The 16949-nt window shown below is 34.2% G+C and overlaps 1 protein-coding gene across 7 annotated transcripts in view; it reads left to right on the top strand.

Moving 5' to 3' along the window:
• TNS3 (tensin 3) overlaps positions 1–16949 on the top strand; it is a 455488-nt gene that overhangs the window by 417112 nt on the left and 21427 nt on the right. For all 7 annotated transcript variants that reach the window (XM_074283576.1, XM_074283574.1, XM_074283580.1 and 4 more), the window contains 6 exons: positions 1428–1596; positions 3067–3689; positions 4374–4460; positions 8549–8680; positions 14723–14818; positions 16739–16816. In XM_074283576.1, coding sequence (XP_074139677.1) covers positions 1428–1596; positions 3067–3689; positions 4374–4460; positions 8549–8680; positions 14723–14818; positions 16739–16816 — 1185 coding nt within the window. The remainder of the gene's footprint in view (positions 1–1427; positions 1597–3066; positions 3690–4373; positions 4461–8548; positions 8681–14722; positions 14819–16738; positions 16817–16949) is intronic.

The following is a 16949-nucleotide window of genomic DNA, read 5'->3' as shown; positions in this document are numbered from 1 at the left end:
TCTTTAAGAGGAATAAAATGGTTAATAATAGGAATGGGACAAAAATCATATTTTTTTTGTTGTTTAATCAGTTTTGACTGATTCTTCATAACTCCATTTGGGGTTTTTTCTCTGCAAAGATACTAGAGTGATTTGCTGTTTCCTTTTCCAACTCCTTGTATAGATAAGGAATTGAGGTATAGGGTTAAATGACTTTCCCAATGTCACACTTCTAATAAGTATCTGAAGCCAGATTTGAACTCAAAAAGATATGTGTTCTTGATTTCAGGCCAGTACTCTATTCCACTGTGCCACCTAGCCGCCCATAAAAATAAGATTAGAAATTACAGAAAACTGTGTAAAATGTACTTGTAGATCTCTTTCAGAAATCATTAATCTGGCTTCAGTAAAATGAAGTTTGAATCTTTTCACTGTAATTTTGCATAGAATTAGGTTTTTATGAGTTTATATTTAGAAATAAATTATTGCCAATGTTTCTGACACTTCATTTCGTAAGTTGAGAAATCTCCTTAAGCTACCCAAATAGTAGAAATCAAATTTAATTTCTTTAATAATCCCATCCAAGAAGCAGCTTGAAAAGAAGCCAAATGAATCAATGACACAATGTGCTCATATTTTTCTCTTGTCCACAGAGTTGGGGGATGGAGGAGTAGGAGAAAGATAGAAGGAAGAGATATTTTTATAGAACAAAGAACCCTAAGTTTAGATTTAGAAATTTCCCATTGAATCAAAGAGTTGCAGGGGATTTCTAGGCCTATTAAGGCCACACATTACCAAGAGTCCCCTCTACAATATCTTCCCAAGGTGGTCATCGGGTCTCTGGCTAAAAACTTCCTATGTCTTGCCTAAGGTACATTGTACATTTCCACCTCTTTCTTGGTCAGGAACTAGGTTTTTGTTGTTATTTTTTTCTATCAGGTGATCTAGACAACTTCTACTAATTACTCTTAGTTTCTGGGGCTAAGCTAATAAGACTTTCAGTCATTTTTCTTCTAATCTTCACTTTGCTCATCAAAACAGTGAGAGAAATATACCTTGTTGCCTCTAAAGTACAATACAAATGTGAGTTATCTTCCGGAATCTTAGGAGACAAAAGTAACTAAAGCATATACCTGGAAATAGGATTGAAGTTCAACATAAATGATTTTTTCTCTATTTTGAAATTGAGCAATTCTATTAACTGAGGATTTATTTTTAACTTTGTATAAATATAAAGTGACCAGTTGAACAAGAAAGCACCTCTTTCTATGTACCATGTTTTATTTGGCTAATGCATCTGTGGGCTTCATAAAGTTGCTAGAATGTCAAGTATAATTTAAAAGGAGTTATAATTTCTAAAAGCATAGTCTACTTATTAAGGAGATTTTCCTATCAATTTTGACTAAAGTCTATTTGCATTTGTATTTTTTTTTTCTTTTATTTTGTAGAACCTCGGAGTTACACTGAAGGCCTTAATCACTCAGTGGTGATGTCAGACAGCCCAATTGGAACAAACCCTGCTCTGTTTCGGTCTGAGAGGCCAACAACTCCCTGTCAACGGACTTTTCCATCTGCCTGTACAGCTTCAAGTAATAGTCCGCTCCAGAGAGGCGAGAGGTAGGTAGAACTTGTTGGCAAATATCCTCTTCCCGTAAAAGAAATGGACTTTTGAGTCAGTTAGGAAATAGAGGAATTGATTTTCAAATTGGATTACACATGCCTCTTTTTTTCCTGAATGTATTCATGAGCTAAATAATAAAGTAATTTAAGCTAAGAACTTTTATCTCCTCAGAAGACTTTTGTTATCAATTGTATCATTATATAATAGTTCATTACTAAAATCTGTCACTGAAATATTAATAGTAAATTTGGGGAAATTAGTAGCAGGACACCACTTTGACCATGATTCAGAGGACTTAATTACAATTTTATTCTATAGGGTCTGTGAGCATGTGACTGATTCCTATAATGACCATTTATCTTTATTATCTTCCATGACCAAAGACTTCATTGATCACAAAACAGGAGCTTCTTTTGGACCTTGGCCAAATTAGTACAATTAGCCATTTAGCAGAGGGATCAGACCAAGAGGTCTTGGCAAAGGTGAATAGAGTAAAAAGATTGCAAGGGTAGAGAGCAGGAAATTTGGACATTATCCTGGCTACCACTAAGTCCAGGCAAGACACACATGAAATAGAAAACTATGCAACAGTTTCTGAAAGATGTAAAATGAGGTAGTTTACTTCCCCGCCTACCTCACAGAATCATATGAAGTTATATTAATTCACTAAATGAATTGGCAAATGCACAGTAATTACCTGCATAATTATCACTTAAAAATAAATAAGTAAATAATGAATAAGATATCTCTCCCCATCACCTCAGCTTCCAAGAATTTATCATCTGATGAAAGCTGTAACAAGAAATTGCACAAAAATTAGCATGGCACATCTTATGTTACTGGGATTTACTAAAACTATAGGGGATTATGGGAATTTAAAAAAGAGAAGTTACCTTCTAGATATGAGGATCAAGGAATATATTTTAGAGAAAGTACATACCAAGGTAAAACTTAAAGGAGTTGTAGGATTTTAGCAATAAAAATGACCAAGGCAGAAGGAATGGTCTGAGCCAAGTTTTTGGAACTAGGAAAGCTTGGTTATGTCTGAGAAGGCATAAGTTTCTCTAGAGTATAACGTACACTAATAGACAATATGGGAAGATAAGCACTGGCCTTATTATAGACAGAATTAAATGCCAGACTAAGGCATTTGGACTTTATTCCATGATGATGGAGTAATTGAAGGATTTAGTTGAGGGGAATAATAGACCTATATTTAGGGAAGATTACGACCAAAAATTTCTTAACACATATTTATTCAAAAATAGAATAGACTGCCTCAAGAGGTAGTCATTTTCCTTAGAGTTTGGTTGTTTGAGTATATTACTATGATGAGGATTCCTTTAGGTCACTGAGATCACTTCCGACATTTGAATTCTGTCAGTTAATTTTTCCACTGTGTGTGTGCTACCACATTTTCTTCATTTTTACCAGTTCTTTTGCTTTTTTTTTTTTTTTCCAAATAGTCCATCCACAGCAGAGCACCAATGGCTAGAGAGCAGTCCCAAATCTACTCTTTCACCACAACTGTCAATGATGGGGAGCAGCCGACCCACAGGCTTTCTTCTGGGTTCAGAGTTTTCCAGTCCAGTGCCAGATTCTTCACTCTTGTCTCATTTCCCACCTTCGGAACTGCAGGTTTCTAATCTAAACAATCATGAAAACTCACCAGCAGAAAAGTCCCAAGAAATTCTGGCCAACCCTAGTGGCCGGACCTTCCTAAACTTTAGCATACAGCCTGATGAGAAGCCAGGAACCTTACTGACTAATTCCAACGGAGCATCTAAACCACCCATTGCCCCACTGGCAGGAGTTGTCGACAATGGCTTCTTGCCCCATACTTTTCTCACCGTGGCCCCTGGACACAGCAATCAGCACAGTCCAGTGCTGCAACATGCAGGCTTATCTCTGCATTCACAGCCTCCCCTTCCTGAGAAGAAGAGGACATCTGAAGGAGACCGCTCTTTTGGCTCCATCTCTCCATCTTCCAGTGGCTTCTCCAGCCCTCATAGTGGGAGTACAATCAGCATCCCTTTCCCAAATGTCCTTCCTGACTTTTCTAAAGTTTTAAGTACCTCCCCCTTGCCAGGTAGGTGATATTATTTTGTATCAAATGATCAGTAATCTCTGCACATTGGGTATGACTTACAGCTGAGTTTAATTAGGTTTTTGCAAAGACAACTTGAATGTTTATTAAAAACAAAAATGACATCTTTGGCTTTTGTGTAAATTAGTCTTAAAAACCCCACAGATCAGATTACTTGGAAGCTTTGGGACAGTGTTCTATGGATAATTCTTGTTCTGGTGCCAACCCACCAGCAAAATGTGATGAAAAATACCTTATATTAACTTATCCTGACTTCTGAATGTCAACAACTTTTATTCATAGCAGGCATAAGAAACACAGATTTTGCTAGACATTCCATTTGCCTTTCAGGCAAAATCACCCTCCTGCTGAGTTCCATATTTAAAAGGAGCATATAAGTGCATATTTTCAAGTTTTATAGCTTCAAAAAAGCTTTTTAATGATCTTTGCAAACTCCTAATCAAAGTATTCTGGTTTGTTTATTTTGTGTTCTTAAAATATTTCATACATCCCCCAAGGCTCTCATTTGAATTGTGGTTTTCTTTCCTCCCCCTTCCCCCCTACTGCCCCCACCACTCCAGTGGTTGAACTCCAAATTCCTAGTTAATCAGAACCTTACTGACCGAGGCGAGAAGTTACAGCAGGAAATGACCTTTGCAATTACTACTTTCTAATTTTGTTTTGTAGAAAATCCAACTGATAAACATGTGACTGTGAAATTTGTTCAAGACACATCCAAGTTCTGGTACAAGGCAGATATTTCAAGAGAGCAAGGTATGTCATTAAAGACCAAATACATTTGAAATACCTGGTGCCTAGAGCCTACCTTGATTTGTAGCTACAGGAAAAAGGGAGAAAAGTTTTAGCCTCTGAGCATCTGAAAAGCAAGTGAGGATTTCTTGATGTGGATTTAATTAGACTTAGTTTAATTAGAATGCAGACTACTTTTTATTGTGCTACCTTAGGGGAAAATGTTGTTATCTTTACATTTTTATGAGAAAGCTTAGCACTAATGAAAAAGAGAATGTGGCATGAACAGTAGGTAATATGCATGATGTGCAGGTCTTTACCCCATGAACCAGTCTATGAATTTCCCAGGAGACCCTGAGACCTTCTAACTTTTGAGGCTGAAATAGCTAATTACTGTGATTTGTGGATTCATTCTATCCTTTTTCAGGTATATCTCTACCAAATTCTTCATTTATATTTTATATTTATATTTTTCCTTCACCGTTTTTTTTTTTTAAAGAAGAGATGCAGAAAAGAATATTATCACTTTTTAATTTAATTTTTCCCTGAAATGTATATCAGGATTGGGAATGGGGGGATCATATGCATTTGTTATTTTGGCACATGAGCTAATTGGAAATGAGGGGATATATTCCCACAGATCCATATATGCTTGAAGTTCAAAAGGTTTATGTATAAGTATTTTTAATAAAGCTGTGGATTTATTATCTTGATACCTTGCATTCATGTGGCGGGGCATCCCTGGGGAATAAAAAGAGCCCTCATTTAGCCCTCAGAATACTTGCGGCTATAGAATCATGGGATCATAGACTAAAAGCTGTAAGGATTCTCCCAGGCCATCCAGTTCAACCACCCCATTTCATAGATTAGGAGTGAAGCCCAGATTGGTTAATGACTAAGACAGAGTCACACAAATATTAAGCATCAAAGGTAGATTTGAACTCAGACCAGTGCCCTTTCCATAGACTCATCTCCCAGCTCTGATATTTAAATGGCTCTTAACCACTGGCAAGTTTCAGGATCTCTAATTTTCATTTTAAGAAAATGCTTCTAATAGTCATGTGTAATTCACAGAATTATTTTCTGGATGAATTTGAGTGTGTGTAAGTAATTTTTCAATTGTGAAACACCATGTAGATGCAATTTTTTAAAATCTAGTAGATTATTTGTGTTTTAGTTCAGCTTACTTTTTAAAATTTTAAAATTTTAGTATTAATAAGATTTTCACCAAAAGAAGGAAATCCTATTTTTACTCAGACTTTTGTTTGCTTCTCATGTGCATTGGATCATCTTATATGGAGAACCATTTAAAAGATAACGACTATCTTGAGATAAAATGTTTTCTTGAGTAAAGGTGATTTAAGAAATTAATTTAAAATGCTTATTTTATAGTTTTACTCTTCAGTGTGTTTCTGGTGAAAGAAAATCATTCTAAAATCATACCATGGTCTTTCTAGTAGCTTGTACAATAAATACATATACTTTCATTCTACTCCTGCCTACTCTCATGCTCAGTTAAATTTAAGTCTACATGTTTAATCAAAATAATCAATGGTGGGAAACGAATAGTAAATATCCTGTCCTATACACCTGGAATCTGAGCTTGGAATAGCTAAGCTTTACTAAAAAACAGAAATCTATGAGAAGCAAGATGATATTCCCAACTGTATAACATACAATTAGAAAATCAAGAAGTATAAAAGAAGAAGTTTTAAAAATTAGAGGAGAAATAGGTAAATTGAGATAGAATCAATAAAAAAAAAAACAAAAACAAAAACAAAAAACCCTAAAACCTGCTTTATTATTTTTTTGAAGAACTTAGAAAGTCATTAAAACTTTAGAAAGAGGATAGAACTCTGGATTTGCAGTGAGGAAAACCCAAGTTCAAATCCAGCTTCAGACACTTACTAGATTTGTGACTGAGCAAGTCACTTTATCTTGTTTGCTTCAGTATGCTCATTTATAAAATAGGAATAAAAAAAACAACACTGTGCCCATAGGACCACATGAACAACTTGCTGTTATATATAGTTTCCCACCTGGTATCACTCTGCTTCTATCTCAACACAGCTTGTCACTGGCCCCTGACTTCTCAGAAAGGCCAAGAGCCCTTAGGAGAGATGGGGGGGCCAAACCAGACATTGTCAGCAGGTTCCCTCTGGGCTGAAGGGTCTTATACCTTACCCAGAGTTTCCCCACTGACTGTGACCCTCTACAGTTGTGTAGATCAAACCATAATAAATAGACAAATAAAAAGAGTAAAGAAATAATAATGTAAAGCATTTAACACTATACCTGGCATACAGTAAACGATATCTAGATGTTAGTAGTTATTTTATTGAACTAATTTTAAAAAGAGAAGAAAATCTAGTCAATAAATTTAAAATGAACAGAATTAAATGACAACAGAGAAGATGAAAAAATAATATTCAGAACCTTTTATTTTATTTTATTTTTTAACAAAATCACATTCCCATAAAACTGAGCTATAGAAATCTTAGCTACAAATTAAAAAAAAAATTTCCAGCTAACCAGTTTAAACAATTCAATTCAGAAAAGACCATCTGTAAATAAGCTACTTCTAAATGGAATTCTCTTTCAAAGGGCTACTAGTTTGGATAGATTTACAGATATAAAAATTTTAAAGAATAAATAATATCTATATGACACACATTTTTCTTCCAAACTGAAAAAGCTCAGATTTCCACAGACAAGTAAAGAGATTATGATATCCATCTAATTCTGAAATATTTTTGAAAAATTTTTGCAGTATTTTTGAAGTATTACATAGCACTTTCAGTCCATTATGTCGCTCACACTAACAATTCTTGCTGCATCTTCCAAGTATTTACATGATTTTATGACCCCAAAGCTTAGGACACACATACACAAACACATACTCTTTCCCTCTCCCTCTTTCTCTCCCCCTCTCCCTCTCTCCTTCTCCTTCTGCTTCTGCCTCTCCCTCTCCTTCTGCCTTTCCCTCTTCCTCTCCCTCTCTCTCTCCCTCTTCCCTTTCTCCCTCTCTTTCTTTCTCCCTCTTTCTCTCCCTTTCTTCTTCTCTCCCCTTCTTTTCATTTTCATGCAATTCCATGTTAAGTAAATAAAAAAGATAAATTTAATAATATTTATTTTATAAACAAAGAATAATGTACATAAATTTTATTATTAATATATTATATATTTTCTTTACTTCAATAGAAAAGATATGTTATTCTGATATTGATTTTTTAATTATCCAATTATTTAAAGTCAACTATCATGGACTACTATACAGGATGATTAGCATGAGGCTTAGCTATAATTTACCACTTTTTATGTTATCTCTTAGCTTACTTGAGACAAATCAGTGGATAAGAAAGAGAAACATTTCCATTCTAAATCTCTTTCCTTCTGACTTTTCAAGGACTAAAGTTTGTGGGTAAAGAAGGCAATTTTGAATATCTTTCGGAATCTGGCCTGAATCAAGGCATTTGCAGACTGTAAACCTCATTATTGGCTCTCTGTTCAGCATGCTGTGATGAAACTTGAGTTAAATCCTCCTCCTCCCAGTGTAGACAGTCCTTGTGAGTTTTAAATATTCGAGTTAAAGATCTAACATATGTTTGGTGGGATTTTTTTTTTTTTATTTCAGAATAATACTTAATGTTAGTTAAATGGCTTATAAACTTGTCTAAGGAATAGGGCCAAAGTATCATTTGCTCCATGCTTTATTTTACAATTTGGAGGTATTTTTATGTGTCTATATATTTTAAATACTCTCCCCCCCTTCTAAGATGAGAAACATATCTTTTCCTTTCATCACTCCCAATGCTTTTTCAACTGAAAGCATTGCACATACTTCAATATTTTTGAAATACATCTTCTCATTACAAGGCTATGTATTTGGTGTAATGTGACTGAAGTAGGAATCCACTATACTCTTGTTTCATGGCACAAGAGAAAAGAAAATTAGTTACTACAGAACAGCTAAAATATGGTGAACTGAAATTGTTCTAAAAAGGAGTGAGCGAGAGGATCATTGCTCATGGTATAATGGCGCCATAAAGAAAAGACTTTTTATCTGTGACCGCCAACATGTGTCTCTTTATTCCTTCCTGTGGTCCCTGCAGCTATTGCCATGCTGAAGGATAAAGAACCGGGTTCGTTCATTGTTCGGGACAGCCATTCTTTCCGGGGAGCCTATGGCCTGGCCATGAAAGTTGCTACGCCTCCTCCTTCAGTTCTACAACTTAATAAGAAAGGTATTGTGTATTCTTTTACAAAGGCAAAAGTCATGTAGGGTAACTTGGATGGTGGGGTCTAAAGCTCGGTCCCATGTGGAAATAATTACAGCATCTAAAATCTTTGTCTAGTTCAGAGCCTGTCAAATCTCATGGTTAAATCCAGTGTCCTTTTCATGATCTCTTGATCTTTGATCTAAGGTAGATGATTTAGTATTTTACTTTTAACATTCCATGAGGATTTATTTTTATTTGTATTTATTTTTTTGAAATAGCCTTTGATTTATTCTTTATCTGCACTGATAATATGTTTTTATAAATCTAAACTTTTTTTTCCCTACATCATCTCAGTTTACCCATATCTACCTCACTTTAAGCAGCAAGAATGAGATTTTCTCCAAAGATCTATCTTCCAAGATATAATTAGAGAGTGTCTGTCGACTAGGGACCTTATAATTTTAGGAGATAACCATGGAGCCTAAATTCTCCATGTTTCCAAATAGTCCTCAAAGATATTTCCATTACTCAAATAGTGTGTATCTATAAACCTCCAACATTTAAGGACCAGGTTTTACCAAGCTCTGCAGACAAATAATTTTAGTTCCAAAAAAGAATCTTTACTTGGCTGGAATGAGTGAACAAATGAAAAACATTTATTGTTACTTCATTAGCCAGTGGGGACAACAGTGCAGAAACAGAGACAAATCCACTAGATTACATTCAATAAGGAGAGACAACACATAATGGAGAGTTTTGACCAAGAAGAGGTATTGTAATTAAGAAATTTAGAGGTCAGAGAGTAGAATTGTAGGAATTGATACATCCTTTCCGGTAACCATAGTAATACTGAGTGATTTCACAATTTAAGAGGTGAAAAATGAAGGAAAAATATACTATAAAAACAGCAACCAGGCAGAATTTTAAAATGCGGGCTTTGGAAAGGCTCTTATAATTGACTGGAAATTGGAAAGCATAAAAGCATAGTCTGGAAATACATAAACTATATAAATAAGTTTTCATTCATCTTTCCTGATAAAATAACAAACCAAAGATACCCTTTTGACCAACACTCTAATTGGTAGGGGATCAAGAAATGCTTCATGAGGTGAAGGGAGGATGGAACTCTTGAAAAATGTCTAATATTTTTTTTTAATTTTTTTATATTATATATATATATATATTTTTAATAATATTATCCCTTGTATTCATTTTTCCAAATTACCCCCCCTCCCTCTATTCCCTCCCCCCGATGACAGGCAATCCCATACATTTTACATGTGTTACAATATAGTCTAGGTACAATACATGTGTGTGAATATCATTTTCTTGTTACACAATAAACATTAGAATCCGAAGGTACATGCAACCTGGGCAGACAGATATTAGTGCTAACAATTTACATTCCCCTCCCAGTGTTTCTTCTCTGGGTGTAGCTACCTCTGTCCATCATTGATCAACTGGAAGTGAGTTGGATCTTCTTTATGTTGAAGATTTCCACTTCCATCAGAATACATCCTCATACAATATTGTTGTTGAAGTATACAGTGATCTTCTGGTTCTGCTCATTTCACTCAGCATCAGTTGATTTAAGTCTCTCCAGGCCTCTCTGTATTCCTCCTGCTGGTCATTTCTTACAGAGCAATAATATTCCATAACCTTCATATACCACAATTTACCCAACCATTCTCCAACTGATGGACATCCATTCATCTTCCAGTTTCTAGCTACAACAAAAAGAGCTGCCACAAACATTTTGGCACGTATATGACTCTTTCCGCTCTTTAGTATTTCTTTGGGATATAATCCCAGTAGTAGCGCTGCTGGGTCAAAGGGTATGCACAGTTTGATAACTTTTTGGGCATAATTCCAGATTGCTCTCCAGAATGGCTGGATTCTTTCGCAACTCCACCAGCAATGTATTAGTGTCCCAGTTTCCCCACATCCCCTCCAACATTTATCATTATTTGTTCCTGTCATCTTAGCCAATCTGACAGGTGTGTAGTGGTATCTCAGAGTGGTCTTAATTTGCATTTCTCTGATCAGTAGTGATTTGGAACACTCTTTCATGTGAGTGGATATAGTTTCAATTTCTTCCTCTGAGAATTGTCTGTTCATATCCTTTGACCATTTATCAATTGGAGAATGATTCGGTTTCTTATAAATTATGGTCAGTTCTCTATATATTTTGGAAATGAGACCTTTGTCAGAACCTTTGTTTTTAAAAATATTTTCCCAATTTGTTACTTCCCTTCTAATCTTGTTTGCATTAGTATTATTTGTACAGAAACTTTTTAGTTTGATGTAATCAAAATCTTCTATTTTGTGATCAATAATGATCTCTAGTTCTCCTCTGGTCATAAATTCCTTCCTCCTCCACAAGTCTGAGAGGTAGATTATCCTCTGTTCCTCTAATCTATTTATTATCTCCCTCTTTATGCCTAAATCATGGACCCATTTTGATCTTATCTTGGTATATGGTGTTAAGTGTGGATCCATATCTAATTTCTGCCATACTAATTTCCAGTTTTCCCAACAGTTTTTTCCGAATAATGAATTTTTATCCCTAATGTTGGAATCTTTGGGTTTGTCAAAGATTAGATTGCTATAGATGTACCCTTTTTTGTCCTTTGTATCTAATCTGTTCCACTGATTGACTGGTGTATTTCTTAGCCAATACCAAATGGTTTTGGTGACTGCTGCTATATAATATAGCTTTAGATCAGGTACACTTAGACCACCTTCCTCTGACTTTTTTTTCATTAGTTCCCTTGCAATCCTCGACCTTTTATTCTTCCATATGAATTTTGTTGTTATTTTTTCTAGGTCATTGAAATAGTTTCTTGGGAGTCTGATTGGTATAGCACTAAATAAATAGATTAGTTTGTGGAGTATTGTCATCTTTATTATATTCACTCGGCCTATCCAAGAGCACTGAATGTCTTTCCAATTATTTAAATCTGATTTTATTTTTGTGGCAAGTGTTTTGTAATTTTTCTCATATAATTCCTGACTTTTCTTTGGTAGATGCATTCCCAAATATTTTATACTCTCAACATTTGTTTGGAATGGAATTTCTCTTTGTATCTCTTGCTGTTGCATTTTGTTAGTGATATATAAAAATGCCGAGGATTTATATGGATTTATTTTGTATCCTGCCACTTTGCTGAAATGTCTAATATTTTGATAGCTAGTAATGGAGGTACTATACTTGGGAGCATCCCAGGTCAAGGAAATAGAATGAAGGAAAGGTACAGAGACAAAAAAAATTAGGCAGACTTTGAGTAGTCAAAATAAGTGGAGAATAAAGGTATTATGGGAGATAATATGTGAAAGGGCATTTAAACCCTTAAATATCATTAGCTCCTCACATTTCTTAATACATTATGGCTTATTAACCACTTTCCTAAAAAACAATCCTATGAAGAAGGTGGTGTAAGTATGTAAGTATTATCTGGGCATCTAGAACATTATGTTCTTAGTGCTGAATAAATATTAGTTAAATTGAATTGATTTGACTTGAAATGTGCTTGATAATGGTTTTTATGTTGAGCAAAAATAAGGATTAAGTTGTGGAAGGATGATGATTATTTTTTATCTCAACCAATGTAAAGAAATAAAATTTATTCATTAACTCACTTGAAAAGAAAACATTTTTATGCAAGTGAAGTCATTAAAATTTTTTTAAAATGTTAATGAAAATTTGATATAAAAAGTATATGTGTAGGCATATACATATGGAAATGTTAAAATTTACAAATTTAACTCAGTCATCAGTAAATACATTTTCAAAGAATATTGACAGTCTTTTTTCAAATTCTGTATTTATATATGTTGTCTCCCCATTAGAATATAAGCTTCTTGAGGACACAGATTATTTTTGTTTTTTCTTACATCTCTACAGCTTAGCAGGTGCCTTGTACAGAGTAAGCCCTTAAGAAATGCTCATTGATTCATGATGGAGGGGAAAGAAGGAGAGAGAGAGAGAGAGGAAACATATTATAAATATCATTTGAAAAATGCACAACCTCTTTAATGACAAGTTAAAATTTGTCATTTTGGGTCTACCATCTTGTACCCATCACATTGGCAAAAATAATTAAAAACAACCTAACTCAGTGCTGGTAGAAGTGTAAAAAACCAGATACTGTACTTGTAAACTTGTAGAAACTTTAAAGAGCAGCAACCTAGGTGTATAGAGTACAGATTTTTAAAAATAATCAGATTTGTTGACTTAAAATTGCATAGAAATGAAGCTATCCTAAAAGTTTTGAAACTTCCTACCTCCCATAAAATTTTTTTAAAAAATTTTGTTAGCATTATTTTAATTATAAAAAAAAGAAAACTGGAAACAACCCAAATGTACAATCATGAAAGAATGATTAAGTAAAAAGGTAACATATTAATGTAATAGAATATTAACAAATCAATGGACAAGATTGGTTGGGCTATTTATTTCAAGTGCTGAAATCAATAAATTTAACAGTAAATAGTAAGTAAGTACAATTGGATATGTTGAGTTTCAGTATTAAATTTTTATTCAAACATCTTAAAAAAACAAACAATGAATGTAGAAGACTTAGCATTTTCTGTTGGCTCTTCAGTCCCTAGCATAGAGTACACATGTATAAATAACATATGGTTTTGCCTGCTTTTCCTCTCTGGATACTTTTGGATTCATTGTTAACTTGAAGGTAACAAAATACAGGATAATAGCAAGAAAAAATCATAGTGGATGCAAAACAGTGGCTGCTTTGACTTTGTTGGCTGAAATGAAGACTTAGCTACTGAGTCCTCAGCTATATTCTTGGTCTGGAATAGGATTTTAAGATCCAAGAAGAGGGTTGGAAGGCTCACTGAAACTAGCTAAGATGCACAATGAGTCATCATAACAACATTAAATACCATGGAAACAGGCTGGAGGAAGACACCACTCCACTCCCAATCAAGTCCTTCTCTATATATACCATCCCCAGCGACTTTGTTTGAAGTTGTTACTTCTTACCACTGGCATCCCAACCAGAATTGTAATTCTCTTGGTTTTTGCAGTATTGGCTTATTTTGTCCCCTACAATTTAGTGGAGCTGACATCTTCTTCCTATTTTTTGTGATTTCATTCATTCGTTTATTTTTATTGCTTCTCTCTAAACTAGTCAATTTATATCTCCAGACTTTACCACACATCTTAAAATTGCCATTTTTTAGTTTTTGTTGGATGTATTGGAACAGAGGACATTAATTATTTTTCCTTCTGTTTTTATTTTTTATTTTTTTATTTTTTGTATTTTTCATTTAGTAGAATGATTTACCATTCAGTAGTATATTATGTTTTATTATGTGGCTTTAATTCTATTTTTAGTTTGCAAAAAATTGTCAATTACCTTGTCATCTGTTATGATGGAAATATCATTGGATTTAGAGGCAGAAAACACGAGTTAGTTTGCTTTTATTTCATTTCACAGTTCTGCTTCTTATCATCTATATAACCTTACCCAAGTCACTTTAACTTCTGGGCTTCAGCTTTATTCTTGTAAAATGAGGCATTTAACAAGACAGATCAATTTCTTTTGGTCCTTTTCACCTCTAAATATATGGTCCTACTTAAATTTGTTTATAAGAATGAGAATATTTTAATTCCTGTGTTAAGAATTTTAGGAGCTCTGAAATATGTATGTGTAAATGCATGTATATATGGATGTGTGTGCTTGTTTTACAATCTTCTTCCATATTTAGAAACTTTTACCCACTTCTGTTACTTCTGCTTCTCCACCTCTTCCCCGACTTCTACATTTTTTGATGAATGATTGTTATTATTTGTTTCTATCAGCAGACATCCAGTGCCTCCCACACCAATATGATAGCTGTAGATTGTGATAATCGAATGTATTTCTTTTTTCATTTAGCACATGCATTGCCAGGACCATAGTCACTAAATGCATTCATTATTTGGTAGTTTGTTTACTTTTGCCACCAGTGCATTGTAGGAGAAATCTCTTTTCAAATCTTTGTTCATCCCTTCCTAAGTATCTCATTTAATGATTTCTTTTTTTCCCCAATCTTTTTCAGCTGGAGATTTGGCCAATGAACTCGTCAGGCACTTTTTGATTGAGTGTACTTCTAAGGGAGTACGATTGAAAGGATGTCCAAATGAACCATATTTTGGTAAGTTCCTTGAGAAACTATTCTCAAAATTAAAAAAAAAATTTAAAAACACAGGGAGAACCACTATAGTTTCTAAATGGAAATCTACAAATAATGCTATGGTGATATTTTTCTTCCTGGGTCAATTTGTATTGTCCAGATCTTGAAATGCCCTTGCTATGAATGGTCACTTTAAAAACTTTTTTCCCTACATTCCAACAGCCTCAAGACATACTTAGTATATAAATAAGTTGCCTGTGTTGAAAAAATGCAGAATTCCCCTATTTTAGTTCAGTTTTCTGTTAATATAACAAATACCCAGGATTATATAGTCTACGTGTTAGTCATGTCATCTAGTTTTACTGTATTTGTAACTGTTAGAAGTTGAATTTTAAAAATCTAATTCCTAATTATTCATGTTGGATGAATGTTCTGACCAGTACAAGGAGACAAATTAATAAGCGATTGAAAAAGTGAGATAAACACCTCACAGAGTGTCTGACACAAAATCTTGTTCCTTTTCCTTCTCCTTACCAAAGTACAAAGCACTGTAGATAGAAACAGACTGGGAGGGCAATCTTTGCCAGAGAATGATTGTTAGTGTTTATTCATTGCTGGTATTAAAAGCATATTATATATTGACTTTACTTCTTTGTGTTGAATTATATTAAAATGCTGGTTGATTGAATTCCTACTTTTTTCTGTGCTCAGGATTAGCACTGCCATTGTTCCATGGGTATTAAATTTATTCTTATTCACCTCAGAGGACAGAATTTAGACCACTGGAAAGAAAAGAGAGTAAAAGTTTTTCAAACAATCCTTTAGATTCCTAACAATTAGAGTCAAATGTCCAAAGATGAAAATATCTCAGTTGACAAATAGTGTGGGGTAGGTAGTATCATTTTATTCACTGTTTCAAGCAGGGTCTGTCTCTCTTGATGATGGTGATGATACTGAAAATCATGTTTTTAATATTGCTGCCTTTTTATCTATTATACTCTCATTACATCTAACTAAATTTCTGCATATGTTCAAAAGGTTGGGAGTAATTGAGATGTTCAAAAAGCACAGTGAATACTCGTAATCTCTCCTGATTAAAGCATCTAGCTCCTGACAAACTTTTGTATCTCAGCTCAAAAAGGACCAATTTCTAATTGTCTTAAAATCTCAAATAAAACCTAACCAAGTTCATCTTTCTTTGCTAGAAAAAAATAACTAATATGAGTATTATATTCTTGGAGGTATAGGAACATCTGACATTTTAGGTTAGGGTTTTCTGATTGTGTGGATGTAGCAGATTTTTACTGGTAATACATTTTTTTTTCTTCTATCACAGAATCTTAAATTTTTATTTAAAAAAAACTGACATTCTTCTTGCTGCCTATTCTTTCTGTCCCCAATTTCTTCCTTCCTAGCTTCTAGTCTCCACCTATTAAGTCCCAGAGCTAAGTCAGTTCTAAAAGGTGAGAGAGTCCACAGCAGACAATTTGGATGTCTTGTTAGTCTCCATTATATTTTAGATTTAGAAACTCATTTAATTGGGAAAAAAATCTTTACTAATTTACTCATTTCATAAATAGATACTAAAATTGAGAATTTGTACCAGTAATATAGATATTTTAAAATGCTTGTTTTCTTTTGAGAGGGCTGGTAATTTTTGGTTTGTTTGCCTATCAGATACAAATTGAAATATTTTTCTCCCCCCCTTCTCCCTCTTCTTTCCATCTCCCTCTCTCTTTCCCTCTCTTTGTCTCTGTCTCTCTCTCTGTTTCTCTCTGTCTCTCTATCTCTTTCTCCCTCACTCTGTTTTTCTGTCTTTTTTTCTGTCTCCTCCCCTCTCTGTTTTCCTTTTTTTCTTTTTCTCTTTGTGTATCTCTTTCCCTCCCTTCTTCCGTACCTTCTTTCCTTCTTTTCTCCCTGCTTAACTTTATCTTTTTTCAGGGAGTTTGACAGCTTTGGTATATCAGCATTCCATTACTCCTCTGGCATTGCCATGCAAACTCCTCATCCCAGACAGAGGTATGTTTGTTCAGAAATGTAATGTTCTCTTCAGTGTGCTGACCTTCACTTTTGATTCCCAAAATACAACTACTTTAGCAGCAGCAAACATATTTTAGAAAAATAAAATTTATGGCTTTCCTCCAAAATGTAG

This window comes from Sminthopsis crassicaudata, chromosome 1 (assembly GCF_048593235.1).
Source record: "Sminthopsis crassicaudata isolate SCR6 chromosome 1, ASM4859323v1, whole genome shotgun sequence".
Lineage (NCBI taxonomy): Eukaryota > Metazoa > Chordata > Mammalia > Dasyuromorphia > Dasyuridae > Sminthopsis > Sminthopsis crassicaudata.
Note: the sequence above shows the minus strand (reverse complement) of the source record. Positions and strands in the feature narration are given on the sequence as shown.